Source organism: Pelophylax lessonae, assembly GCF_965119305.1.
Source record: "Pelophylax lessonae genome assembly, chromosome: 7".
In the NCBI taxonomy this organism is placed as follows: Eukaryota; Metazoa; Chordata; class Amphibia; order Anura; family Ranidae; genus Pelophylax; species Pelophylax lessonae.
Window position 1 is genome coordinate 237,457,064 of NC_138774.1, and position 27,837 is coordinate 237,484,900.

The 27,837-nt window shown below is 43.9% G+C and overlaps 1 protein-coding gene across 3 annotated transcripts in view; it reads left to right on the plus strand.

The window, feature by feature from the left end:
• AKNA (AT-hook transcription factor) overlaps nucleotides 1-27,837 on the plus strand; it is a 116,227-nt gene that overhangs the window by 36,828 nt on the left and 51,562 nt on the right. For all 3 annotated transcript variants that reach the window (XM_082264499.1, XM_082264498.1, XM_082264500.1), the window contains exons 4-11: nucleotides 1,478-1,552; nucleotides 8,050-8,206; nucleotides 13,578-13,714; nucleotides 17,806-17,865; nucleotides 17,960-18,081; nucleotides 21,321-21,501; nucleotides 22,496-22,635; nucleotides 24,220-24,681. In XM_082264499.1, coding sequence (XP_082120625.1) covers nucleotides 1,478-1,552; nucleotides 8,050-8,206; nucleotides 13,578-13,714; nucleotides 17,806-17,865; nucleotides 17,960-18,081; nucleotides 21,321-21,501; nucleotides 22,496-22,635; nucleotides 24,220-24,681 — 1,334 coding nt within the window. The remainder of the gene's footprint in view (nucleotides 1-1,477; nucleotides 1,553-8,049; nucleotides 8,207-13,577; nucleotides 13,715-17,805; nucleotides 17,866-17,959; nucleotides 18,082-21,320; nucleotides 21,502-22,495; nucleotides 22,636-24,219; nucleotides 24,682-27,837) is intronic.

Here is a 27,837-nt window from a genome sequence, read left to right on the forward strand (position 1 = left end):
ATGTTTCTTACATGATGCATACTCCAATGACCATTGTATGTCTCTTACATGATGGATACATGGATACATGATGGATGCATGATGGATACTCCAATGACCATTGTATGTCTCTTACATGATGGATACAGGGATACATGATGGATGCATGATGGATACTCCAATGACCATTGTATGTCTCTTACATGATGGATACATGGATACATGATGGATGCATGATGGATACTCCAATGACCATTGTATGTCTCTTACATGATGGATACATGGATGCATGATGGATGCATGATGGATACTCCAATGACCATTGTATGTCTCTTACATGATGGATACATGGATACATGATGGATGCATGATGGATACTCCAATGACCATTGTATGTCTCTTACATGATGGATACATGGATGCATGATGGATGCATGATGGATACTCCAATGACCATTGTATGTCTCTTACATGATGGATACATGGATACATGATGGATGCATGATGGATACTCCAATGACCATTGTATGTCTCTTACATGATGGATACATGGATGCATGATGGATACTCCAATGACCATTGTATGTCTCTTACATGATGAATACATGAATACACGATGGATGCATGATGGATACTCCATACTCCAATGACCATTGTATGTCTCTTACATGGTGGATACTCCAATGACCATTGTATGTCTCTTACATGGTGGATACTCCAATGAACATTGTATGTTTCTTACATGATTGATACTCCAATGACCATTGTATGTCTCTTACATGATGGATGCATGATGGATACGCCAATGACCATTGTATGTCTCTTACATGATGGATACTCCGATGACCATTGTATGTTTCTTACATGATTGATACCCCAATGACCATTGTATGTTTCTTACATGATGCATACTCCAATGACCATTGTATGTCTCTTACATGATGGATACATGGATACATGATGGATGCATGATGGATACTCCAATGACCATTGTATGTCTCTTGTCTTCACTTATTGTATCTTTTTTGTAAGTTGTACTCAAAAAGTATCTGATTTAAAAAAAAAAAGAGGAGGCTCTGATGTGAAGGGGGGGGGGGGGTGGAGCTCTGATGTGAAGGGGGGGGGGATCTCTGATGTGAAAGGGGGGGGGGGATGGAGCTCTGATGTGAAGGGGGGGGGGTGGGGAGCTCTGATGTGATAAGGGGGGGGGACTGTGGAAAAAGAGGACTTTTGATATAATCAGGGACCCCATTTTAGACTGGGGTGCCTCAAGATTTTGTATATTCACAAAGGGTGTCATCAATGGAAAAGGCTGAGAAGCACTGGTCTGGTATACACATGGAGTATCTATTGTGAAAGTGTGAGTAGTAATAGTGATAATGAAATGATATGACTGCGGTGTATTTCCTGCATCCCCCCCTCCTCCATTGTTTTCCTGTAATTGTAGAGAATATAATCACCTTCCTAACCCGTCCTCTCCTCCTTCTCCCGTCTCTAGGAGGATTATCACAAGCTGCTCACTAAGTACGCAGAGGCTGAAAATACCATTGACCGTCTGCGCCTGGAAGCCAAAGTAAGACTACCATGTGGATGGATTGCCCGGACCTGTCACGGCACATTCATGTTATGGGCGTTTCTAATCTGAAAACTGACATTTGCCACCACATTCGCTGTATTGTTGAATTTAGAATGAAAATCAGGAGACAGTAACCTGTACATTGTACAGCTGAGAAAGTCAATGCACCCTACCAACCTGTACCTCCGCTTTCCCAACATTGGGGTGAATACACTTTTGTCAATCTATGCCCCAATCCAGGAGGGGCACCCATCTTGGCCCAGCAGCACCCGGCTGTCATGGAGCGCCAATGATTATATATAGAGAGACACTTTTAGGGCTTGTTCACTCTAGCAGTGCTCTCTGAAGAGTGATTTGCATTTGGATCGCTCTTCAGAAAGCATTTGCCAGACAGCGTGGAGGCTATATATCACCTCCTCGCCACTTGCTTTGACCCCTTGAACCCTGCACTAACACATTGCACACAGTAGCCCCATTAACTTGAAAGCCGCAGGGGGTATAATTCCTACTGTGGCATGCGTACACCCCCAGCTGCTGCCCCTGCATCCAAACTGATAAGAGGCATGGAGGAGCTCAGCTATGAGGAAAGATTAGAGGAACTGAATTTATTCTCTCTTGAGAAGAGGAGATTAAGGGGGGGTATGATCAACATGTATAAATACATAAGGGGTCCATATAGTGAACTTGGTGTTGAGTTATTCACTTTAAGGTCATCACAGAGGACAAGGGGGCACTCTTTACGTCTAGAGGAAAACAGATTTCATCTCCAAATACAGAAAGGTTTCTTCACAGTAAGAGCTGTGAAAATGTAGAATAGACTCCCTCCAGAGGTGGTTCTGTCCAGCTCAGTAAATTGCTTTAAAAAAGGCCTGAAGTCTTTCCTGGATGGACTTAATATAAATGGGTATTAATATTTATAGGTAAAGTTGATCCAGGGATCATCCGATTGCCTCTCGGGGAATCAGGAAGGAATTTTTTTCCCCTGCTGTAGCAAATTGTATCATGCTTTGCTGGGGTTTATTTTCGCCTTCCTCTGGATCAACAGCGGGTAGAGGATTGTGTATATGGGATTGTATGGTTGGGTTTTCTTTACTGTTTTTTGTTTTTTATTGGTTGAGCCAGATGGACTTGTGTCTTTTTTCAACCTGACTAACTATGTAAAGGGGAAGTGGTCGGGGGCGATAAAACTGTGGCTCAACCACAGGGTTTTATCACCTCCCAACCACTAGTGTGAACAAGCCCTTAATCTGAGCTATCAGTTTGATGATCCGTAGCACTTCCGCCATTGATAGAACACCTTTTATTTTTTGTTTTCACTGAATACAAGGCATTCGCTGATTGGACAAGGTGGAGAGGAGGGATCATGATCTCCACCACATCCAATCAGAGAATTAATTGCATTGAACTATGAACGGTGGCAAGCCATGTTCTGTGTGTGGAGGGGGGGGGGTAACATGGAAGATCACTATCAAACTGGCCCAATGAAACCAACCACATTATTCTTGAAGTTCAGCTGTAAAGCCAAACTTTGGTTTTCTTTTTGGATAGATTACTGAGGGCTTAGTGATGGTGAACCTTGGCACCCCAGATGTTTTGGAACTACATTTCCCATGACGCTCAACTACACTGCAGAGTGCATAACCATCATGGGAAATGTAGTTCCAAAACATCTAGAGTGCCAAGGTTCGCCATCACTGATTCCATCTGTTAGGTTTTATGGGTTTTTTAGGGAGATTCACCTTCTCTCATGGTCCTGGTGACCACTTGAGGGAAAATCCGAAATTTCGAGTTCTCCCCAGAACCGGAATAGTTCCCATTCGGAACAAATGTTCCATGACATCAACTGTCTAAGAGGGGATTTTCCTCACTGAATAATAATAGATTTCTTCTTACTTCCTGTTGTGTCTACAGAACAGGAAGTGGGGAAAATATTCCCAATGGGACACAGACGTCTAAAATAACCTGAAAGAGGTTTTAAACCATCCCCTTCTCTATCCAACATTTAAATGTTTTGGCTGTAGAATATTTTAATATATTTGCATCTTAGCAGCTTGCAGTTCTTTAAAGCCTAACTTCAGGAAACTTGAGAATTCTCCCTTGCAGTGGGACGGTGCCCGCACTGCCAGGGTTAACTGCTCCATTGGGTCTAGGGGGCATGGAAAAGTAGATTTACTTACATGATCCTCCACGCTGCTAGACTAGCCCTCCATCCCTTCTCCCTCAAGCTCCAGTGACAAAGGTGTGCGCAGCCTATTGCATTAGGGTGTGCCCCCCCCAAAGCTCAAACGCGCATGCCTTTCTCTGCAGCCTCAGCTGCACTGGACAGTGAATGAATGGGAAGTGCTCTGTGCGAAGTGGCTTCCTATTCACTCACAAACTGAAGCATAACTGAAGCAAGTTTACTATGCTTCAGTTATGACTGAACACAGTGAGTGAGTGTGTTCACTGTGTTTATTTAGAAAAGGAAGAGGCTGGTGAATGGCACGAATTAGCCCCTTCCCCCACTCTCCATCCTGAAACATCTCCAGCAGCAGCCATGGTGAGAGGAGAGGAGCAAAGCCAGCAGCACTGTGGTCGGGGGGCGTGCAACACGGGGGCAAGCCGGGCAGAGGGGGGAATCTGCACCGCACAAAGTGATTTGGATGTGCTCAGACACCCCATGCACACGCCTATGCCCAGCGATCTAAGGTCTTAACATCATCAAGGCCCATGGCCCTGCATTCGATGTGATGATGCTGAGGGCCAGTCTACTGCCGGAACATGGGGCAGCGCCATCTGCAGGGAAAGCGGAGGATCAGGAAAATAAAAGCCCCACTATATTTTCAGATTTTCTGGAGTAGGGCATTATGATAACAGTGCCTTTTTGCTTATATCTTGTTGCATCTTAGTTGAGTTAACAAATATAATACTGTAAGTAGTTCAAGACTTTTTTTTATGGTTTGAAAACATTGAGGTCGAAGCTGGAAGTCTTACTAGATGTTACAGTCTTGTTATAGAAGGATCTCGGCCATCGATCAGGATCACCAGCAGGAGGAAGGAGGTCCTGATTCCTCTATATAGATCTTTAGTGAGACCTCATTTAGTATGCTGTATCCAATCCAATCCAATTCCAATTCTGGAGACCTCACTTACAGAAAGATATTGATAAGGTAGAACGAGTCCAGAGATGGGTAACAAAAATGGTGAAGGGTTTGGGGGATAATAAATATTGAGAGCGACTTCAGGAACTTAAAGCGGTTGTAAAAGGCTGGACTTTTTTTTTTTTTACCCTGCAAAGTCATAACATGCTAGTATGAATCGCATACTAGCACATTATGTTAAAATTACCTTAAAACGAAGCCCCCCTGCGCTGAGATGTCAGAGCTAGAGGGTGCTTCCATCTTCACCCGTCTCTGCTTCCGGCTCTGTGACTGGCCTGAGCCACGATAATGTCACTCTCACACACGCGCGCAGGAGCCGCCGTTTACGGCACAGGGCTCTGAAGGAATGGCACAGGTGCGCCAGTGATGTCACTGCCTGCATATACACCAGTAAATATCTCCTAAACGGTGCATGTTTAGGAGATATTTACACTACCTATAGGTAAGCTCTATTATAGGTTTACCTATAGGTAAAAGCCAGAGATGGAAGTTAACTTCCACTTTGATATGTACAGTCGGGAGGAAAGAAGAAAAAAGGGAGACATGATGGAAACCTTTAAATACATCAAGGGGGTAAATAAGGTTTAGAAAGGCAGTTTTTTTTTCTATATGAAACCAAAATCAAGAACACAGGGACGTGACCTCAAACTAACTGGAGGGAAGTTAAACAAATCTTATTGTACTGAATATGTCTTATGCCACCATTTATCACTTGTTCTGTGGTATCATTTACAATGTCTGTCTTGTTCCACCATTCATCATACCAGTCCTATGAGATAATTTAATAAAATTGTTCAGTATGCCCTATTGTCCTACTTCTTATCTAAGGTTCCTTCAGAGGTAGCAATGGTTTTCTTGAGCAGTGAGCCATGGCAAAATGATCTTCTGCCTGCCAGTGCCTGTATAGTTGCAGCACCAATGTTTCTTGTCAAAGTCTGTAAGTTACTTATCTTGCCCATGTAGCGCCCTCTTAGTGTGGAGGAGGTTGCTAGGTAATTTTAGTCTGGCTCCCCTGTAAATCCGTAGAGCAGGGGTTGATTGTTTGTCTACTCAGTGTCTCACAGCCTGCTGCTCTGTTACTTCCTCCTGTCTTCTAGAGAATTTTAGAATCATAGTGGGAGGAAGAACAGGGCGTGCACCCTAAATATTTAGGGAACTCCAGCCAATCCCTGGGGAGGCGTGCCCAGAAAGTGGAGGAAGAGCTCATAAGTAGTCTGAGACCTGAGGCAGCAGGGCAGTGTTCCTGGGTCCAGTCCTGCCTGAGGAGACCCCTGTGAGTGAGCCCCCTGGTGCAGAATCCTAGAGGAACCTGTGAGGAGGACATTGAGGTCCCCGCTACGCTTAGCTATGGGGCCTATTTTCAGATCTGTGTCCAGGGACCAAATTGGGTCTGTAGAAACTCACTGGAGAGAGCCAGGAGGAAGTTGGTGGGAGAGAGTCCAGTTGTCCTATAGTGGTGTAAGTCTACATCTCCCTCACTAGGAAGAGCCTGGTGGATATTGACAGGAGGCAACCAGTGATCCTGTGGCTGAGTAGATGTCCCCCAGTGCTGAAGTAACTGTGTGTAGCTTTTAACTCTGAAAGCAGTACAAGTCACCAACAGCATCGAGATCCTGTGAGACATTCAGTCTTGTGCATTGCAGCCAGAAATTGAGGAGTTCTCAAGTTATCCAGTTCTATAGTTTTCAGGGTATCCCAAGCTCCTTCTCTCTATCCCAGTTCCCCAGTTATTCCAAGGATCAACTACCCTTTCAGTAAAATAATACTTTCTAAGATTAGTTTTGAATTTTCATCCAGTTAGTTTAAAGTCATGGGAATGATGAACTGGGATAGGGAGAGGGAGCATGGGATACCCTGAAAATTATAGAACTAGATAACTTGAGAACTCCTCAATTTCTGGCTGCAATGCACAAGACTGAATGTCTCACAGGATCTCGATGCTGTTGGTGACTTGTACTGCTTTCAGAGTTAAAAGCTACACACAGTCACTTCAGCACTTGGGGACATCTACTCAGCCACAGGATCACTGGTTGCCTCCTGTCAATATCCACCAGGCTCTTCCTAGTGAGGGAGATGTAGACTTACACCACTATAGGACAACTGGACTCTCTCCCACCAACTTCCTCCTGGCTCTCTCCAGTAAGTTTCTCCAGACCCAACTTGATCCCTGGACACAGATCTGAAAATAGGCCCCACAGCTAAGCGTAGCAGGGACCTCGATGTCATCCTCATGGCTTCCTCTAGGATCCTAGGGGGCTCACTAACAGGGTCTCCTCAGGCAGGACTGAACCCAGGAACACTGCCCTGCTGCCTCAGGTCTCAGACTACTTATGAGCTCTTCCTCCACTTTCTGGGCACACTTCCCCAGGGAGGTGGCTGGTGTTCCATAAATATTTAGGCTGCATGCCCTGTTCTTCCTCCCACTATTATTCTAGAATTCTCTAGAAGTCAGGGGGAAGTAACAGATTATTTAAACCTGAGAGTAGATCATGACACAGTGGCTCTGAGGAAGATGCGTATGCCTTGAAACGCGTCAACCGTCATCCTAATAGGACAAGGGACATTCGTATGGACTACTCTCGATACTCAAGATTTTGAGTCCGATGTGATTGATTTATACCTTTGCTTGTGAGTAGCCATTTCTATGTTTTAACAATAAAGCCTATATTGAGGATAATGCGCTAGGTTGGTGCGCCTTTCTTTGTGTTTCTTGTTGGAAGTAACAGAGCAGCAGGCTGTGAGACACTGAGTAGACATAAAAAATCAACCCCTGCTCTACGGATTTACAGGGGAGCCAGACTAAAATTACCTAGCAACCTGATCTACACTAGGAGGGTGCTACATGGGCAAAATCAGTAACTTGTAGATTTTGACAAGAAACATTGGTGCTGCAACTATACAGGCACTGGCAGGCAGAAGATCATCTTGCCATGGTTCACTGCTCAAGAAAAGCATTGCTACTTCTGGAAGAACCTTAGTTAAGAAGGCTGGACTATAACAATTAAAATAGGACATACTGAACATAATTATTGAATGATGTCATAGGACTGATATGATGAATGGTGGAACAAGACAGACATGGTAAATGATGCCACAGTACAAGTGATAAATGGTGGCATAAGACAAGTATGGTGAATAATGCCACATAGCAACTAATATGCTAGGTTAAGAAAGTGTAGTGGTGGTTTAATAATCGGAACTATTTATGATTTTCTGTTAGATTTATAGATGTAGATGTTATTGGTTTATCCTACTATTTTTTGCATTTTCTGACATGCTGTATGGTCCCACCAGTATTGGTAGAACAAAGTTTGAAAAGCTATATTTTAATACGAACGTCTTCTTTTTTCCCAGGTACATCTTTACTCTGACCCCGCACAACCAAGCCACAGCGTACAAATGGGAACATTCATGCAAGGATCAAAAGTCATGGAGTTCACCATACCTCATGCACAGGCAGCAACCTTCAGCTCAGTCAATGAGGACAATGTCATAACCAGAAATGACACAGGTACACTGAGAATTTATTTTTGGAGGATATAAATAACGGATGGAAAAAAATCTACACAATTTTCTAGGTGGTCTTGTATGGCTGGTAGTATTTGGTCACATTCAACTTGACTTGTTCTGTAATGTTGAAGATGTTTCACAGCTTCTTCTGTTCTAATGAATGCAGAAGACATGCCTCGGATCAGCTAGTTAACGTTGGTAACATTACAGAGCAAGCCCAGTTGAGTAAGACTAACTACAACTTGATACAGTATATCATGACTTGGATAAATGAGATCCTTCATAGGCCCGTTCTTCTATGGTTTACTAAGGTCCTTCATGCAAGACTTTTGGTTCACTTTTACTGTGTAAAAAAAAAAATGTCGAAGTTTCTAAATTATTTTAAAAATTTTATATAGTTTCAGTGTTTGTCAAAGTATGGGAGGTGAAATTTGAGCTGTTTAGGTTTCAAGTGTATCTAAATGCAGCACTTTTTTATTGGTCTTGGAATTATGTAGAGAAGGGTGTAGTTTTAGGGTACCCCACTTCATTTTTCCCACCCTCCAACTGCTCCCCCTTAAGCTGAAAAGGCAGCGAGTGGGGGTATTTACACATGCCACAGCCACAATGCTATTCTTCATGGCCCAATTGAATATGATCCCCCGTTGTGCTCTGCAGGCAGTACTGCCCTCCAAAGGCAACCCATTCACCTGCCTCAGATTACTCTTCAGAGGGCTAACACTAGTGTAAACTAAAAAATCATAAAAACTTTCTGCACACTGGGGTTGATTTACTAAAACTGGAGAGTGCAAAATCTGCAGCAGCTCTGCATGGTAGCCAGCCAATCGGCTTCTAACTTCAGCTTGTTCTATTAAACTTTGGCAATAAAACCTGGAAGCTGATTGGTTTCTATGCAGAGCTTCACCAGATTTTGCACTCTCCAGTTTTAGTAAATCAACCCCAGTGTGTTGATATGTGCCAGGAGCTGCGCCTACAAACACCCGAATACTAGATGGTAGACAATTCACATGTGATGTAAGTGTGCATCCACATATCAATAAAAAGCCAAAGGAATGTCCTCAAAATGAATAAAAAGCATGCACCAAATAAATGTGTCCAGTGCAGTGGCGTAGCGTGGGGGGTGCAGGGGGGGCCAGCCGCACCGGGCGCAACATCTGGGGGGGCGCATCTGCAGTGTCACTCTGTCTGTCTGACTCTGACATACACAGTTCACACACTGTCTGCGGCTGCCTCCATCTTTAGGCTGGGATATGTCCAGCGCGGCCGCCCTATGGCTGAAAATGGTGGCTCAGGGCGGGGCTGGACTGTGCTTCACCGGTCCAATGGTGTAGGGTGGGGTGGAGTTGCAAGCCAAGCCAAGCCCCGCCTATGCCGCCTCTCCTCACTGCTCAGTCAGTTTAGCAGCTAGTGTGTCAGCAGCCTGGCGCTGTCACAGAGTGGGTTTTTTTATCACCTGATTAGAGCCAGAGGCTCTAATAGGCTACAAAAAAGGGTGGACCCGGGGCGCAGAGCAGTGCGCCCCAAGCCCACCCATTGTGTGACAATAGCGAATGAAAATTCGCTATTGTCACACAGATCCTCCTCCTGGCCAATCCGAGACCCGCTTCATGATTGGCCGAAAGGCGAACGCATGCCATTGGCCGAGGATGAGGTGGGAGGACTCGAGGAGATGCGGGGAACTGAGGAGTCTGCATTGAAAGGGGGCAAGATGATCTCTCTGCATTGAAGGGGGGCACGCTGGTCATTCTGCATTGAAAGGGGGCACGCTGGTCATTCTGCATTGAAAGGGGGAGCGCTGGTCTCTCTGCTTTGAAAGGGGGCATGCTGGTAATTCTGCATTGAAAGGGGGCACGCTGGTCTCTCTGCATTGAAAGGGGGCACGCTGGTCATTCTGCATTGAAAGGGGGCACGGTGGTCTCTCTGCATTGAAAGGGGGCACGCTGGTCTCTCTGCATTGAAAGGGGGCACGCTGGTCATTCTGCATTGAATGGGGGCACACTGGTCATTCTGCATTGAAAGGGGGGACGCTGGTCTCTCTGCATTGAAAGGGGGCACACTGGTCATTCTGCATTGAAAGGGGGCACGCTGGTCTCTCTGCATTGAAAGGGGGCACGCTGGTCATTCTGCATTGAAAGGGGGCATGCTGGTCTCTCTGCTTTGAAAGGGGGCACACTGGTCATTCTGCATTGAATGGGGGCACGCTGGTCTCTCTGCATTGAATGGGGACATGCTGGTCATTCTGCTTTGAAAGGGGGCACGCTGGTTATTTTGCATTGAAAGGGGGCACCCTGGTCTCTCTGCATTGAAAGGAGACAGGCTGGTCATTCTGCATTGAAAGGGGGCACGCTGGTCACTCTGCATTGAAAGGGGGCACACTGGTCTCTCTGCATTGAATGGGGGCACGCTGGTCATTCTGCATTGAAAGGGGACACGCTGGTCATTCTGCATTGAAGGGGGGCACGCTGGTCATTCTGCATTGAAAGGGGGCACGCTGGTCTCTCTGCATTGAAAGGGGGTACGCTGGTCTCTCTGCATTGAAAAGGGTAGCTGGTCATTCTGCATTGAAAGGGGGCACGCTGGTCTCTCTGCATTGAATGGGAGCACGCTGGTCACTCTGCATTGAAAGGAGGCACGCTGGTCATTCAAACTTGTATTTAGATGCATTTTACTTTACATCAGTATTTTCATAACAAACAATACATGTGCTTAGGGGGTAAGGGTTTCTTTAACTAATCTAGTGGAAGAGACTAAAATCCCGTGGGTTAGGGGGCGCAAATTACTTGCCTTGCCCCGGGTGCTGACAACCCACGCTACGCCACTGGTCCAGTGACCGAATCAAATCAATATATTGAACATCTTCCAGGTCAATCTCCAACCATCTACCAGTAAATCAAAATTCACCTTGGTGTGAAATAAACATCTTCTGTGCCGTTCACCAAGTACTCAAGAAACTCTTACCAGACAAATTTGATCTCTTGGAGCAAACCGATCAATATAGCATGTTGAAATAAAACACTCCAGGAACTCTGTAGTATCACACATCCAGGCAGCCTGATATCAAATCCAGTCCAACTTAAATCCTCAGCACACCAGGCAAAGCATCCAAAATGTCGGCATAAACATACAGAGAGACAGCGCCATGCCTCCAGCTGTCGGAGGGTAGAATGACATCACCAATTAAGTCCCGCCAACACGTTTCGCAGTCAATGAGCATCGTCAGGGGAACAGGAGCAAGCTTGGTGAAGGGCACAGAAGGTGTTCATTTTAGTTTATTTTGATTCACTGGTGGATGGTTGGAGAATGACCTGGAAGATGTTCAATACTTTTGATTTATAAATATTCGATCACTGGACACTTTGATTTGCACACTTTATATGGTGCGTGGTTTTTTAATTTTGAGGACATTCCTGTGGATAATTTTTTTATTTTTTTGTCAATAAGTTTTTATTGAAGTATATCAGTTACAATAGAAAATGGAAAAAAACAGAAAGATAACAGCAGTGTACATCACCTAAGCACACGGGACATAATGTATAATAGGTGGGCCAATCATGGGTTACATGCAACTATCATTAGGCAACATCTTCATTAGAAATTCCCCTAATTGAAAGACAAAAACAAGAATTTGATATTACATCATTATATAGGCATCATGAACAGATTAAGCATGGAGGAGCCCAGAGAACAAATATGGATAATTTTCATGAAGGCGTGGCCAATAGACAATTCAGAGAAGGGCTCTACTCTGAGAATCTAGCGGGGCAATTCCTGTGGATTTTTATTGATGTGCTAGTGTAAACTAGCCTTAAAGCCGGCCATACATGGAACAAAATTTGGCTGGTTCAACAGGGACTGCTCGGGATTCGATCAATCTATTTGCAGGCTGATTGTACCCAAGTCAATTCATCGATTGATTTGGGTACAACCAGCCTGTTGGATTTTTTATATGCAAATATTGCTAGCGGCTATAGCCACTAGCAGTAATTATTGTGTTTTGCCGGCTGGGAAGGCTCCCCATGCACCCCACTGGCAGAACGCAATAGCGCTGTGGGAAGCATTCCTACATCAACTCTGACTGTGTTGATGGGAGAATCAAGCGATTTTCTTTCCTTCCATTCGTGGGGAAGGAAAGAAAGTCAAATCCACTAAGTGGTTTTCCCTCTCTATACAGAGATTCCTCTTACAAATGCAGCAGTTGGGGGAGCACGTATGCAGCTGAACGCAACCTATTCAACTAAATGGAGGTGTCCTTCAATTGCATGCATGTGGGGTTCAAAGGGTTAAAGCAGGGTTCTTCAAACTACGGGCCCTCCAGCTGTTGCAGAACTACAAGTCCCATGAGGCATTGTAAAACTCTGACATTAACAGACATGACTAGGCATGATAGGAATTGTAGTTCCTGAACAACTGGAGGGCCATAGTTTGAAGACCCCTGGGTTAAAGCATTATATCACTGTTCAGAGTGCAGAGAGAAATGCTAGTGTAAACTAGTCCTCACTATGGTTTTTCTGAGATAGAAATTAAAGGTAGGTGGCAAAAAAGTTTACCCTGTGTGTGTATATACTGTATATATACTGTGTCTATCTATCTATCTATCTATCCATCCATCTATCTATCTATCTATCTATCTATCTATCTATCTATCTATCTATCTATCTATCTATCTATCTATCTATCTATCTATCTAAATTAGATCCAGTTAAATCTTTAGGGCAGGGGTGTCAAACTCAATTTCATTGCGGGCCACATTAGCATTATGGTTCCCTTCAAAGGGCCAGTTATATCTGTAGGATTAGATGTCCAGAGCACCCCACGCCCCCTTACACCTTTACATGGGATGTCAAGAACCCCCCACTATCAGAAGTCAAGAGTCACCCACCCTTCCTTACATCACAATGCACCCCCTTACCTTGTCCTGCTGCCAGGAAGGAAGATGCAGGTAGATCTGGGAAGAAGTGTAGGGTCTGGAGGATAACCAGAGGAGGGCTGGAGTCAGCTTCCAGAGTCTGCTGAATGCTGAGACCATGGGAGGCAAAGGCAAGGTGGTGTTGTGGCTGCACAGAGAGGTGCAGGATCTGAAGAAGGAGTTATGCCCTCCACTCTGCTGCGGACTGCAGAGAAAAGGGGGGGTGGGCAAAGATGAGCCTTTCTGCAACTGCACAAAGGAGTGCAGGATCTGGCAAAGGAGTTCTGTCCTCTCTGCTGCCGACTACAGAGACAAGGTGGGGCAGAGACAATGGGGGTGCCACAGCTGCAGGAGAGGTGCGAGGGCCACATGAAATGACCTGGGGGCCGCATTTGGCCCGCGGGCCTTGTGTTTGACACCTGTGCTTTAGGGCATACTGATAGACAATTTCTCCACTTGCTCCTAGGTTCCTCTGCTCCTCTGAATCAGTCAGGGAGTCCCTCAGATGCCACTTTACCAGACACCTCAGGTTCTTCCTTTCTTCAGGGACCTGAAGACAGTGCTTCCATTCTAAGATCACACCTGGAGACCCTTCATAGAGAGGTTAGTGTATATCCTTCATGTCTTCCTCTGGAGCCCCATAAGACCGGAATTACCTTAACATTCCTAAAGCTCATCATACACTAGCAGAAATGTGTTTGAAATGTTTCATTTTAAGCACACTCGTTCAATTTTCAACAAATTGACATTGGTTTCCAACCATAGTGAGGAGAGAATTCAAAGGAGCAGGATGGAAACATTTTTTTTCTAGAGAAAATGAAATTCTAAACAGTGAATGTTGTTTTCATTTGGCAAAGTTTATTCGTTCCAAAATATAATGTTAAAAGCGAACTAAATTTTGATGTAATTTTGAAAGACATTCGTCAAGCCATGGGAATGCTCATATGATTACTTGTACAAATGTTTGTTCCAAAAACAGTGTATGGCTTTCTGAAACAACCAGTGCATTGATTACGTCAGGGCTTCCAGGAACACAGTGCAATCCCATTCTCCGGAGGAATAGAAGGTTTCTATGGAGAATGAAAACTGGCAGTACTGATACACACTATTTTTAGTGCACATCTTCTCATCTCAAGCTTTGTATTTGTTATCCAAGGTACACCCAGTAACAGTTGTATGCCCTGCAGAGATATATTATATATCTGGAAGATGTTTCTAACCCAGAAAGCCACGTGTATTCTGCATGTGTTTGCAGCCCTTTATGGAGGTCCAGTACAATGACATACATCAGTGATCCCCAATCAGTGGCTCTGGAGCTTCATATTGCTCTCTGCTGTGTCGCATGTATACAATGATATCCATGAAGCGTGACTAGAGTATAACAACCCGAGTATGTTAGGAAAATTGGGTTAAAATTCCCAGGCATCCAGGAGCCCAATCAAGTCAGGTGAGGAGACAGAATCAGATGCCTTTTGAAGGCCAGCATCCCAACGGGACTGGAGTAAAGATATAACATTACCTGCGTGCCTTACTTGGTTAGAGCCCTGCCTACTAGGAATAAATCTCACTTGATCCTTATGAACATACACATTGACAAAAGATGATACCCTGTTTGTTAAGATTTCGGTTAACAGTTTAAGGTCATTATTGATCAAGGATATGGGTCTGCAATTCTCAACCTCTCCCAGATATGGGTATACAATATGCTTATTCCAGGGCAATCAAGAAACAATGCTACAAGTTTGCTGCCTGAAGTGAACATATTGTATACATGGATAGGTGGGAAGGTCCCAGGTGGACCCTGTTGATCATTATTGGCTATGTACATATATCTGTGATGCACATGTATCAGTTGTTGCTATGCCTGATCACCTAGATCAGTGGTCTCCAAACTGCAGCCCTTTCCTTGCCTTTATCTGGCCCTTGGGACACTATTCCATCCACTGTTGGTGTCAGCAGTGGGGCATAATTCCTGACGCAGACAACAACAATGGGGTACCGTTTCTCCCACTGACATGAAGCAACCATGGGGCACAATTCCATCCATTGATACCAACAATGGCCCACTATTCCTCGCACTGACACCAACAATGGTGCACTATTATTAGTAAATCCTGAAGGCGCCAACTCTAGTAAGATACTTAAATCTAACAAATGACTGCTGCCCTTTTATGTGTAGTGCACACAATCAAACAATCTAAAGCCCCGTACACACGTACCGAATGTCGGCCGAACGATCGGCCGTCTTTTGTCCAGTGCTGTCCTGTCGGCTGAAAAGTGCAAAAGACTGCACACGAATTTTGTCCACCAACAACAGCCGACTGCAGAAGTTATGTCATGTGATGGTTAACTTTCCGTGTGTTTTTTCTTTTCTGAGCATGCCCAGTCTTGCTAATCTGCTGTTTGTCGAATTCTGTACTGACTGGCGAACAATCGGCCGTTCTGGTGACGGCCAACAAAAATTTTATAGCCTGCACACCCGATTCTGTTCGGCCGAAAAGTCGCTGTCGGTTGTCGGAAGCATCATACTAACAAGCCGACAATCGGCCGATCACTCATATAGATATATACATTTTTTGGAGGGACACGCAGTAAAATAGCACAGGTATTTTGGTATATAACAGCGCCTTACTTTACTAGATTAAGATTGTTTGAATGGTGCACTATTTCTCCCACTGACACCAACAAGAGGGTACAAATTCCTCCAGCTGACACCAACAATGGGGCACTATTTCTTCCACTGACACCAGTGATGGGACACTACTCCTCCCACTGACACAAAAGATAGGGCATTGTTTACTGGATGCCAGGACATTTTCTACTCCCAGTGGCCCTAGTCATGTAATCAAATAATAGCCATCATTGCGCAACATCCCATTCAGTTTTATTAAAAAAGCCTTTAAAAGTTTTACACTCGCGTGTAAAAGTGCCCTTAGACCGGCACTAAGTCTATCTAGCAATCCACTAATCCTGTGCAGCCGTCGCTCCGTTCAGTGGAGCCGACGTACGTTAAAAGCCAGGGTTTCAAAGGGGGTCGGGAACCGGGAGTAGCGTGAACCTCACTCCACTAGCCTCAACGCGTTTCGCAATAGCCATGCGTCATCAGGAAGCTTCCCGATGACGCATGTCTAATAATGATGGCTATTATTTGATTACATGATTGCATGAGAGAGGACTGCTCCAAACAAAACAAGGTGGATAAACCACCTATCTCCTGCGCTCAGAAAAGCCGACTCCTTGACTGCTCTGCCCACGGGACTTTCAAAATGGCGTCTTGGATGGCTAGGATCCTGCTGCCTAAAAGGACTGGGGCAGTCCAACAATACTGCAAACAAGAAACACAAAGAAAGGCGCATCGACCTAGCGCATTATCCTCAATATAGGCTTTATTGTTAAAACATAGAAATGGCTGCTCACAAGCAAAGGTATAAATCAGTCACATCGGACTCAAAATCTTGAGTATCGAGAGTAGTCCATACGAATGTCCCTTGTCCTAATAGGATCAAGGCATACGCCTCTTCCTCAGAGCCACCCTCAATACTCCTCTTCCTCAGGCCAAAGCCTATATTGAGGATAATGCGCCAGATCGATGCGCCTTTCTTTGTGTTTCTTGTTTGCATGAGAGGGGAGCCTGTTGAAGCGAACAAGGAGTCAGTGGAATGCCGGTGCAAACATCTGGGAACACAGGAGAGATCCATAAAGGGAATTAAAAGACATTTATATTGACCAGGCCCATACTGCACTGCCGTTTGGTGAGTGTGGATTTTGGAAGGTGGTGGAGATAGGCATGATAAAGTTGGGTGTATCAGCATATGAGCAATTATGCAGACTATTACTATTATTGGCACGGAATGGATTAACGGACACTTCATTTTGTACACAAATATTATAATTTTAATACTTTTGTTGTACATTGTCAATGGTGTTGAAATATTTATATTTCATTTTGATTTGGGTCAATAATAATTAAGGTATCGGTTAGCGCACCTACTTATAGATCTTTGTTCGGTTATACTGCTACCTATAGATTGCTAGACCAAACAATAATTCCTGTGTACCTCAAAGGATGATAAAAAAAAATAGGATTTTTGTACTCAGTGTTTAAAATCATTTTCTTGGAGTCCATTAAGGGTTCCAGGAATTCTTACAATTCTAGACTATCTGGTTCTCCTGTAGGCAGCAGTATAACCAAAAAATCTAGAATCCTCTGAATTCTTGTCTTGGAGTCCATTGAGGGTTGCATGAATTCTTACAATTCTAGACTATCTGGTTCTCCTGTAGGCGACAGTATAAGCCAAAAATCTAGAATCCTATGAATTTCTGCCTTGGAGTCCATTGAGGATTACAGGAATTCTTCAAATTCTAGGCTATCTGGCTCTCCTGTAGGCAGGTATCCTGAAAATCTTGAATCCTACGAATTCCCGTATGTCTCAATGGACACTAAAGAAAGTTTTAGTTATGCATACCTTTTTGGAGTACAAGTCAATACCCCTTAATGGTAATGAACTGGCTCCAGCGCATGCAATACCCACACATGCCTCTACATGCGATCTTCAGCAGCCCCAGAGCCCTGAATCCATATAAATAGACTTTATTAGCATTTTCCAAGAAGAATAGCTGAAATTTCATTGGGTCATTTGTGCAACAGATCCAAATGCACTGTACACTAATTGAAAAATCTTTATCCTTTGCAGGTTGACCTCTTTGAGGGGCTGTTGCAAGGTGGAAACTTGACTCCTGAAGAACAGCAACAGGTACAGGACAATAATTAAAGGGGTCTGGTATCTCTCTAAACTGAATTCATTTTTCTGTGTGTATGACCCTTTATGTTGTATGTTTTCCATCCAGGCTGTGCGAGAGCTCCGTGGCTCTCTAGACGTACTAGAACGCAGGTACTTACAGGCCCAGGAAAAGTATCGCCAAGAACAGCGAAGTGCTGGGCGTCCATTTCAGGAACTGGATCCACAAAGGTAAGTACAGCAAATAGACATTGTATAGAGAAGAGAGTGCTCAATGCTTTTCAAAACCCGTGCAAGTTGGTTTTCAATAATTTATCTGTTCCAGTGGTGTATTTTGGTTTTGTGCTGCCCTAGGCAAGACTAAAATTTGGCACCCGCCCTCCCCTCCTATGTAAATTTGCCCCACCCCTTCCTGTTTAACGGATGTGACTCCCTCCAAAATTGAAGGACTACAAGTTCCAGCAAGAATCCCTGAGACCTCACGAGAGGGGGGTGGGAGAGAGAGAGCACGCGCGTGAGAGGAGGGGATGAAAGAGAGCGAGCGCACAAGCGAGAGGAGGGGTCCTCTGGGCCCTCGGTTAGCCTGTCTTCCTGTTGATGTCCTAGCTGGGAGCAGAGAGGAGGTTTGAGAAGGAGTGCAGGCTCTGGGAGGCGCCATGGATCATGCCCCCGCTGCTGCTCAGGTCAGGGCGGTGCCGTGGCAGTGGAGGTCTTCTCCCTCCCGGGCTCTCGGTCCTCCAGGGCCGGCCGGCTGCCTGCTTAGTGTGTGAAGATGCCGCAGCTCAGCAGCAGCAGTGGCTGCTGTCGGCGGCGGATTGGCAGATTTTGCTCCGTTGCCCTGCACCCCACTGTCACCAGACTGGTGGGACACTTTGGGCACCCCAAGCACTAGGCGCGGAGAAGGAGGAAGGTAAATCCTCCTCCACTTTGAATTCTAGGCAGGGCTAGGGAGTCACAGCTGTGGCGTCACTGGTTGCTAGATGCCAGGCGGCTCTAGCAACCAGTGGCCAATAGAGTTTCAGATGGAGGCGGGGGTGGCTATTTTGCTGCCCCCCTGGAAAGTGCCGCCCTAGGCCTGGGCCTTGTTAGCCTAGGCCAAAATACAGCACTGATCTGTTCAAAACAATCAGCGACATATAGACTTTAGGAGAGGACCATGTCAAATTGGGTAAAGTTCTGTTTTAAGCTGAATAGACAAATAAAGTTAAAGTGTATCCAAACCCAAGAACAAAAATGTAATATATTGCAGGTTACCAGTCCTTAGATGTGATGGCTGAATGGGTTTTTTAGTACACAGTGATAGTTCGGAACAATGTAAATCATAGGAGTGCTGCACAAGTATAGTTCATAAGTTGAAGATAATTTACAATACTTGTTTAGGTTTGGATATTTCAGGAAGGTGTCTTTAACCACTTCCCCTCTAGAGCTAGTTTTTTTCATTCTTTGCATATCTGATTTTGGCTATGAATTTACTTAAAACCCCGTAGAATAAAAAGATAGTTGTTGCAATTTATGTTGCCCGGTGTTTGCACAGCTGTTTGTTTTCATGGATAAAATACACTAAAATGAATTTTAGTGAAACAAACACTATATAATACAACATTTTTGGTAAATATAAAAAAATATAAAAAATGAGGTTGCATCAAGTAAATAAATACCAATATTTCAAGTCTTTAAATTACGTGTGTCTGTGATATCGCAAAAAAATGAAGGTACAAGAAAGATTCTTCATAGGCCACACTTTAAAATTCTATACAGCTCATGGTACCTAAAATTATCCATAGGCAGCACTTTAAAAGCCTTTACAGCTCATCAGTTTAGAATCAACCATGAATTATGGTCCTAGAATTATTGCTCTCACTCTGATGTTTGCGGCGATACCCCACATGTGTGGTGCAGCCTACATACAGGAGTAGGGTTACATTTTTTTTTTTTTTTAATTAAAAAAAGTAAAAAAAAAAAATATATATATATATATATATATATATATATATATATATATATATATATATATAATTTTTATTTGACTTGTGATATCATTGGGCAGTTGAGAGATACTATTAGACCCCCAATGTCTCCCTTGTTCTCCAGTGCAGTAAATCAAGCACAGATCGTACTTGATTAGCTGCATCCCTAGCTACAGCAAGCATGAAATGACCAATCTGAAACCTTAAATATGGAGCTCTTACAGATTTATAAACCACACAGAAAAAGGGGAAAGTTCCTCAATCTCCTCCTCGTCGTCCTGAAACCATCTATTGTGGTCCTGGGCTGTCAGGAAGAGCAGGAAAACCTGGGAATTACGGACCAGGTGGGAGGCGGGGGGTTGGAGGACCGTCACACTGCCCACACTTTAAAATTGATTTAGCGGCTATGCAGCTAGTGCAGTTCACTCTCTGGATGTCCAAAAAGGTGAAGTAACTAAAGTCAGAAAGAGCTGCTTGTCAGAAATAATTGTAGTATATTCTATTTTTCAGGACTTCTTCAGGGGAAGAATAAGGTATATAACTTCTAGAAAATCACATATAAACGTAAAGAACAAAGAAATAACAAAAAAATCTAACTAATCTACTAATTTGGGATGTTATTTGCAATAATTTTTATTGAAATTTTTGTGAAAAATAGAACATCGAAGGTACAGAAAATAATACTGTTAACATAGATGCAACAGTCACGATTGTCCTACTGCAATTACAGAATAAAAAAGTAGAAAATTAACATTCACAGCATAGGCAGCCGCTATGCACCGCAGCCTGGGGAGAGTGAGAAGTCTCTGAACAGTTCCACATGAAACAGAACAATATCAAACGAGAACAAGCATTGGGAATGCAAGCAACATAGTACAATGAGGAATAGGGGCAAAAAATGTGGGAAGTAATAAAAAAGGGAGAAACCCAACCCCCCAACATTAATTTGGGATGTTAACAGGATATCATACTTAAAGTGATACTAAACCTAAAAACGTTTTTTACCTTCATTTTTACCTTCCCTGTATGAAGAGGAAGAGAGGGGAGAAGAGATCTGCGCTGTGTACAGCTGCATTTATTCTCCCCTTTCTTTCTCGTCACACAGCATTAGAGCAGCAGCGGGAGCCATTGGCTCCTGCTGCTGTTAATCAAATGCAATGAAGAGGAAATGGGGGGGCGGGCCTAAGTCCCGCTGTGTAAGTCTATGGAGCGTGGCTCCATAGATACACAGGTCAGGAGCGAGCACGCACCGTATCCCCCCATAGCAAATGGCTTGCTATGGGGACACACAAAAAAAGAGGAGGAACCAAGTTCGGCACCAGGGACCCGAGAAGAGGAGGATTGGGGCTGCTCTGTGTAATACCACTGCACAGAGCAGGTGAGTATAACATGCTTGTTATTTTCATAAAAAAAAATACTTTAGTAACACTTTAAATATATCATAATATATAATTTGGCTCTACACTTCGAAATGTATTGATATGTGGCATCTCTTCTTCACAGAGAACTTGAAGAAGCCATATTCCAACTGGGAGTCCAACTGGATGAACTACTAGAAAGAGCAAACCATTCCACATTGTCCAATCCCAGCACAGACCTCACACGTACTATTCACCATTTAGATAATGCCCCATTACCATCAGCAGTGGTGCCTATTCCAACAACTCAGACCCCGTACCCACAGGTCAGTTACACATGGCCTCATGAATGAAAAGAACTTTTTTTGTTGCCCCTAGCAACTATCTGTATTCTCTTTTTTTTCATTGATAAGGGCAGTACATGTCATGTAGTAGTATTGATGGACAAAATCTGAGATCTCATTTGTAAAGGGTTAGTTCACCATTCAGAAAAAATGAAAATAAAAACCCGCACCCCTTCCCAAGTGCCCACTGTACTTACCACAGTGGGTGATTAGTTGTCAGAGCACACACAGCCGGTGCAGCGGTCCATGGATTTGAAATCCCCACTCTTCTTATCCTTCTTTCTGTATGCTTTCCAGGAAGGATCAGAGCAATTCTGATTCGTTAGCGCCAACACAGGACTGCTTTGACCAATCAGAATAGCTCTGATCCTTCCCAAAAGCCCTACAGAATGAAGGGAAAAAAAAAGAAAAGTGGGGGATTTTAAAGCCCTGGACTGCTACACAGGCTACGTGGGCACCAACAGCTCATCGTCCCCGGAGGTAAGTATAGCGGGGACTGGGAGGGAGGGTGTACAGTAGGGTGCTCACCTTTCAGAAAAGGTGAACTTACACTTTAAATGCTGATTACAAATTAAAGAGTAAATGCACTCTATGTGCACTTTTCATTGCCCCCTTCCCCCACAAATTTAACAAAGGCCTACTCTGATGAGATCTGTCTTCTTCAGCCTTGGATTTGCAGTGTATGGCCTTTCTATTTGAATGAAAGGGGTCACATGTATAGGAGGTGCACTAACTGGCTGTGGGTTACAGGTAGGTATTTGCACTTACTAAATCTATATGGCAGGGGAGTCCACTAAGGGGCACATACCCTTAAAAGAAAACATCTAGTAATTTGGCATCGCCTTTTCATTTTATTTTCAATTCTACTTGTTAGCCTAGTTTCATTCTTCTTATAATTCACATGCAGTTCTGGGCAGCCTTACAATTTTAATATAGTATGTTCTAGATAGAATTATCCTCATGTCTCTGTCTCTAGGTCACATCCCCAGGCCCCCCCGGACTTTCTGGCAATGCTATGGATACATCAATTAAAGAGGATCCAGAAGAATGTTTACCTCAACCAGTCCGTTATAAACACATGCAGCTGGAAAGGGATTATGGCACTTTGCTATCCACGTAAGTGTGCACTGCGTCCACCTCATCTTTTCAACATTCTGCATTGTATCAGGTTAATGAGTATGAGCTTCATTGCATTATAGTGGGGTAGTCATCAGGCTTAGGCTACAAAAACTACATATGAAGTGGGGGTGATAAGAAAGATATGGGGCTGATAAGGAACTTGAAGCATCCCTATCACCGTGTCACATACACGCACATGAACTTTAATGGCATCGCAGTCTTAGTCCGTAGGGTTCAATATTGAGTTGGCCCATCTATTGCAGCAATAACAGCTTCAATCATAGTTACATAGTTTGTGAGGTTGAAAAAAGACATCAGTCCATCCAGTTCAACCTATGATGTGTGTGTGTGTTTGCAGTTAACCGTACATTGTATACCCCTGTATGTTGTGGTCTTTAAGTTGCCCATCTAGTAGTTTCTTAAACTATCGATGCTCCCTGTTGATATGATTGCTTGTGGAAGAGAATTCCACATCCTTACTGCTCTGACAGTGAAGAACCCCTTACGTAATTTAAGGCTAAACCGTTTTTCCTCTAGTTTTAGCCTTCTGGGAAGGCTGTCCACAAGGTTTAGGTGTGTGTCTATGGGAAGGTTTGACCATTCTTCCAGAAGAAAAGGCCTGGCTCGCAGTCTCCGCTCGAATTTATCTTAAAGGTGTTCTATCGGGTTGAAGTCCGGACTCTGTGCTCCACCCCAAACTCGCTCATCCATGTCTTTATGGACGTTGTTTATGCACTGGTGCGCAGTCATGTTGGAACAGGAAGGGGCCATCCCCAAACTGTTCCCACAAAGTTGGGAGCATGGAATAGTCCAAAATGTCTTGGTATGCTGATGCTTTAAGAGTTCCCTTCACTGGAACTAAAGGGGCCACTCCCAACCCCTGAAAAACAACCCCACACCATAATCCCCGTCCACCAAATGATTTGAACCAATGCACAAAGCAAGGTTTATAAAGACATGGATAAGAGAGTTTGGGGTGGAGGAACTTTACTGACCTCAACCCAATAGAACAGGCACCTGCTGTGTGCGCACCTGACTGTGTGAATTATTGCTGCCGCATTACGCTGCACCCCACCAACACTCATTCACTTCTATGTCTTGTATACAAGGGGGTAGTCCTCTCTAACCAATCCAGAAGCAGCACTGAAGATCATAGGGAAAACCAACTGATATATCTGTACAACTGAGCCTTACTTAAAGTAGGTGAATTATGAGATGGCTGCACATTTACAAAACACCTGATCGTCACTATATCGTCTTAAGGGAGGGCCCTGTGTGACCCTAAAATATTAGCTACACATAACGTGTGTGACTTTGTACCAATAAAAGTTCATAATGTTGCAACTTGAATGTTAGTGAGCTTTCCTCACTCCCATCTCTAAGTCAGACATCTTTCTAATAGTAGTTAGAATTGATTTTTTTACACCTGATTTATTAGTTTTTTCCTTCATTATTTTTAATTTTTCATCTTCCTATAAAATATATCATTAGTAGCTAATATGATTTGACTTTTGTTGCAGATACAAGTACTGTACCAATTGGTAATACCTGTATATATTCTTTGTGCTTATAATTCTATAGATATAGCAGTTTTAAGTCCCTTCCAGATGCTCTGGGACTGGAGCAAGACGAATGGCCTCAGCAACCTCCGCAGATTGCCAAATCGCATGATCTCCAAGATAGCAGCCCTGGACAGCAGCAAATTCAACCCTCCAGATCACAGGATCACGCACAAGCTAGAAGACCATCTGGGCTGATGACCCCTCTTAGCAATCAGAGTTATCATGACCATGCACAGGCTGTCAACTCACAAACTAGGGCAAAGCGCCAATCTCCAAGAACCCGCCAGCAGCGTCATTCAAGGTCCATTACTCCTCAGAGCTTTCCACCGGCTGGAAGTTCCACAGATGATAGGCATGCCAATAGTCCAGTTAGTGGCACCAATGTACCCGTCACACCATCTCCCACAGAACAACGGAGAGCATCTTCTGTGTCTAGCAGACATGGCATTGTTCCAGATGAGGAAACATCATCATCTAGAAGGTACTATATCTGTCTGTCCCTCTGTTGAACCTGCTTTGTGTACATATATAAGGTTTAAGGGTAAGTATACCAAAAATAAGTTTTCACACTGCCAGTTTTGATCATCTTCTATCAAAAACTCCTGAATTCCTTTCCCACTCCTTCCCAAATCTTTTGTGACAACCCATACCCCTACCACTGAATCATCTAGATTACCTCTATAACGCCCTGTGATATCAATCACTCCTCCTTGATTCTCCGTACAATTTAATTTGACCTGTAGCTTTTTCCCTTGATTTTCAGAAGACATGAACCTTTCTATATCCACAACAGCAAACGCCAGGAATGCCCAGTGTCACCCCTGCTGTATGCTTTGGTGATAGAACACTTGTTCGTGACTTTGAGAACTAACAAGTCCATCAAAGGTGTATCTTTAGGGAGAGAGTGCCACACACAGGGTACCCTGGTTCCCCAGGATGTAGATTGGTCATGGGACCATCATGTAAAAATAGAACCTTTCTATATCCACAACAGCAAACGCCAGGAATGCCCCGTGTCACCCCTGCTGTATGATTTGGTGATAGAACACTTGGTCTTGACTTTGAGAACTAAAAAGTCCATCAAGGGTGTATCTGTAGGGAGAGAGTGCCACACACAGGGTACCCTGGTTCCTCAGGATGTGGATTGGTCATGGGGCCATCATTAAAAATAATAAATGCTAAAAAAAAAGCCCTACAGGCAGGAAAGAAAAAGCTTAGATATTAAGTAAAAACTAGTGATTATTTTCTATTTTTTCACAGTTAGACGGGAACAATTAATAACATGCTAACATTCAAAGGGATACTTAAGATAACATGGCCTCCACAAGAAATGCCTAGTAAACATTGGCTTTAAAGCCATCGTGTTGGGTCTCTAAAGAAATCCAAATGTCAGTTTCCTGCAATAGAAAGGTAGTATAGTCAACACTCTGGTAGCCTGTGACCTAACTATCCATATGTTCTGCCCTCCATCAATAACTCACTAGAGTATACAGACTGTATTGCTTGATTATATAAGCAGATACAGCGTCCCAAGTGATTTCCAACTCACCTATATAGATGCAGTCTAAAGCCTCGGACACACGCACCGATTGTTGGCTGACCGATGGGCCGACTTTTGTCCAGTGTTGTTGTGTTGGTTGAAATGTGCTCTAGACTGCACACAAATTTTTTTGGCCAACAACAACCAACTTCAGAAGTGATGTCATGTGCTGGTTTACTTTCCGTGTGTTTTTTCTTCTCTGAGCATGCCTAGTCTTGCTCATCTGATTTTTGTCGGCCGAATTCTGTACTGACTGACGAACAATCCGCCGTTCTGTTGACGGCCAACAAAACTTTTATAGCATGCACACCAGATTTTGTTCGGCCGAAAAGTCGCAGTCGGTTGTCGGAAACATCATACTAACAAGCCGATAATCGGCCGATCGGACGTTGGCCGAAAATTTACGGCCAACAATCGGTGCGTGTGTACGAGGCTTTAGTAACTCATATAAGCTTAAAAGACCAGTTGTTATTTTTAATTATTTTTGAATAAAGTTCCCGTGAACAAGCCACGTGGTTCTAATATAATTTCTTTCAGGGGCCTTTGTCCCCAACTTGTCCTCTGACCGCTACACAACTGCTGAGTCTTGTCATGATGTAGGGGTCAGAGGAACCAAAATGCGCCATGGTGGACAAAGCATCCGATACTCCTAAAAATGTGCAATGCAAAGGGAACTGATGGGGGCTGCAGTGCTGTTACAAAGGGAAGGTGGGATTCATGTGTAACCAGAGTGGGGAGTATATTAGCTCTTTTTTATTTTCAAGGAACTACCACTTTGATTTTTATGTAGACCTCTTGGTGACCTAACAGGGTCTCTTAAATGACAGTCCTCATACTGTATTAACGTTGTGCACTCGGAAAATACCACAGTGTACCATAACTTTTGCATTTTTCGAGCAGCTGCCATTATTTCTGTTTCTCTTTGACAGTCCAACTTACATCTTCAGTGTCACTAAAGTTGAAAGTGAAAGTAACACTAAAAAAAATGACATGAAAGAAAGAACAGTTCTGTCTTACGCTGTACAAAATGTAGTGTGAGTACATTCTGGGGAATTCATAAAGAGCATCACTCTGTATGTTTCTGTCATGGCTTTGGACTGAAAATGTTGGTACAGGCGCAATGTGCCCCGGACTGTCCAAACCAACACTCACTGTAATGTTCAGTACAGCTTAGCTTCCTCCGTCCACTGCCTGCTATCACAAGGGAACCAGTCCCTCAGATTCCCCATCAGGCTTCACCCACTGTCATGGTCATTGGTTGCTGGGGGCCGGATGACTATGAAGCCAACAGTGTCCTTGATGACACCCATGCCACCCTGCTAAACAGCATGCAGAGACAGGCACTCTGCCTGTCTCTGTACTCTAAGTTAGAGTTGGTTGTAACTACCTCCAGTTTTATCTATGAACTGGATGTAATGCTCTTTGAATTTAGTGCAACCATAGCGCCACTTTGTAAAAGCAGTACTTTGTATTGGATAGCAAAGTTGTTAGCACTTCCGCCTAGCAGCACTAGGTTTTTTGGTTCAAATCTCAGCCACGACACTACCTGCCTGGCAGCCTGGAGTTTGCATGTTCTCCCTGTGCCTGCGTGGGTTTTCTCCGGATACTCCTGTTTCCTCCTACACTCCAAAGACATTCTGGTAGGTTAATTGGCTCCTATCTAAAGCCTTAATATGTACACAATATGTATGAATGTGAGTTAGGGATCTTATATTGTAACCTCCGTGAGGGCAGGGACTGATGTGAATGTACAATATACACAATATTACCAAAAGTATTGGGACACATGCCTTTACAGTCACATGAACATTAATGGCATCGCAGTCTTAGTCAATAGGGTTCAATATTGAGTTGGCCCACCCTTTGCAGCTATAACAGCTTCAACTTTTTTGGGAAGCTTGTCCACAAGGTTTAGGAGTGTGTCTATGGGAATGTTTGACCATTCTTACAGAAACGCAGTTGTTAGGTCAGGCACTGATGTGGATGAGAGGTTAGCTTGCAGTCTCCTCTCTAATTCATTCCAAAGGTGTTTTATCGGGTTAAGGTCAGGACTCTGTGCAGGCCAGTCAAGTTCCTCCACCCCAAAATTGCTTATTC